General features: G+C 48.9%; 1 protein-coding gene across 1 annotated transcript in view; it reads left to right on the top strand.

Annotated features, from left to right (window-relative positions):
• LOC111816660 (WAP four-disulfide core domain protein 15A-like) overlaps nt 1-738 on the top strand; it is a 22,206-nt gene that overhangs the window by 17,111 nt on the left and 4,357 nt on the right. Inside the window, exon 2 of the mRNA XM_023714747.1 lies at nt 440-660. Coding sequence (XP_023570515.1) covers nt 576-660 — 85 coding nt within the window. The 5' untranslated portion in view covers nt 440-575. The remainder of the gene's footprint in view (nt 1-439; nt 661-738) is intronic.

Genomic DNA, 738 nt, shown 5'->3' with positions numbered 1-738 from the left:
ATAATTATTTCTCCCAGTGTTCACATTTCAAAATGACATGAATTTGGGATTTGAGCTTAGTAACAAATGAAATCTTCACACATTTAGGAGGAAACTAATTATACAGGTAAGTTCTATGGCTCACAGTGAATTGGCATTATTCATAAAACTAGAAAGGTCATACTGCTAAGAGTTTACTTTACTTTGGCTTTGCGATGGTGCAGGGGCTTTTCAGTGGCTGGGGTGGGGCTGCAATTTCTCCAGATAGGCAGTGAGAAAACAGGGGTGGAGAGTAATGAGCAGGACCTGGGAAGACAATTCCTTCCAGTTTCCAAACCTTAAGTAATAAGCCAGAATGATGATGGGCCAGCTCAGCCCTGAAGCACCTTACAGGACAGTCCATACAGTCTCTCAGCAGTTACACCCCAGAGGTCATTTCACTGTGTCTTTTTGCCCCGAGGTGAAGGAAACATCTAGAATTTGCTGGTGGAGCTGACCTCCTGCCTGGAACTCGCAACTCCCCCTGCTGGTGGCCCACCCCTGAGGTGACAGAAACAGATCACACCTTCAGTTCAGGGACCCGTTTTCCTGACGCTATGAAGCTGACCAGCCTCTCCCTGCTGGCCTTGACCGTCCTGCTTTGCCTCCACGAGGCCCAGCCTGGATTACGGAAGAATGGAAGTAAGGCCTGGTGGCCCACAGTGGGTCTGCGGTGGGAAGTGTTTCCACAGAAAGAGCTGGTGCTGGTGGTCAGTGCTT

This window comes from Octodon degus, unplaced genomic scaffold (genome assembly GCF_000260255.1).
Source record: "Octodon degus isolate 3935 unplaced genomic scaffold, OctDeg1.0 scaffold00037, whole genome shotgun sequence".
Classification (NCBI taxonomy): Eukaryota; Metazoa; Chordata; class Mammalia; order Rodentia; family Octodontidae; genus Octodon; species Octodon degus.
The sequence above is the reverse complement of the archived record's forward strand: the minus strand, read 5'-3'. Positions and strand labels throughout refer to the sequence as shown.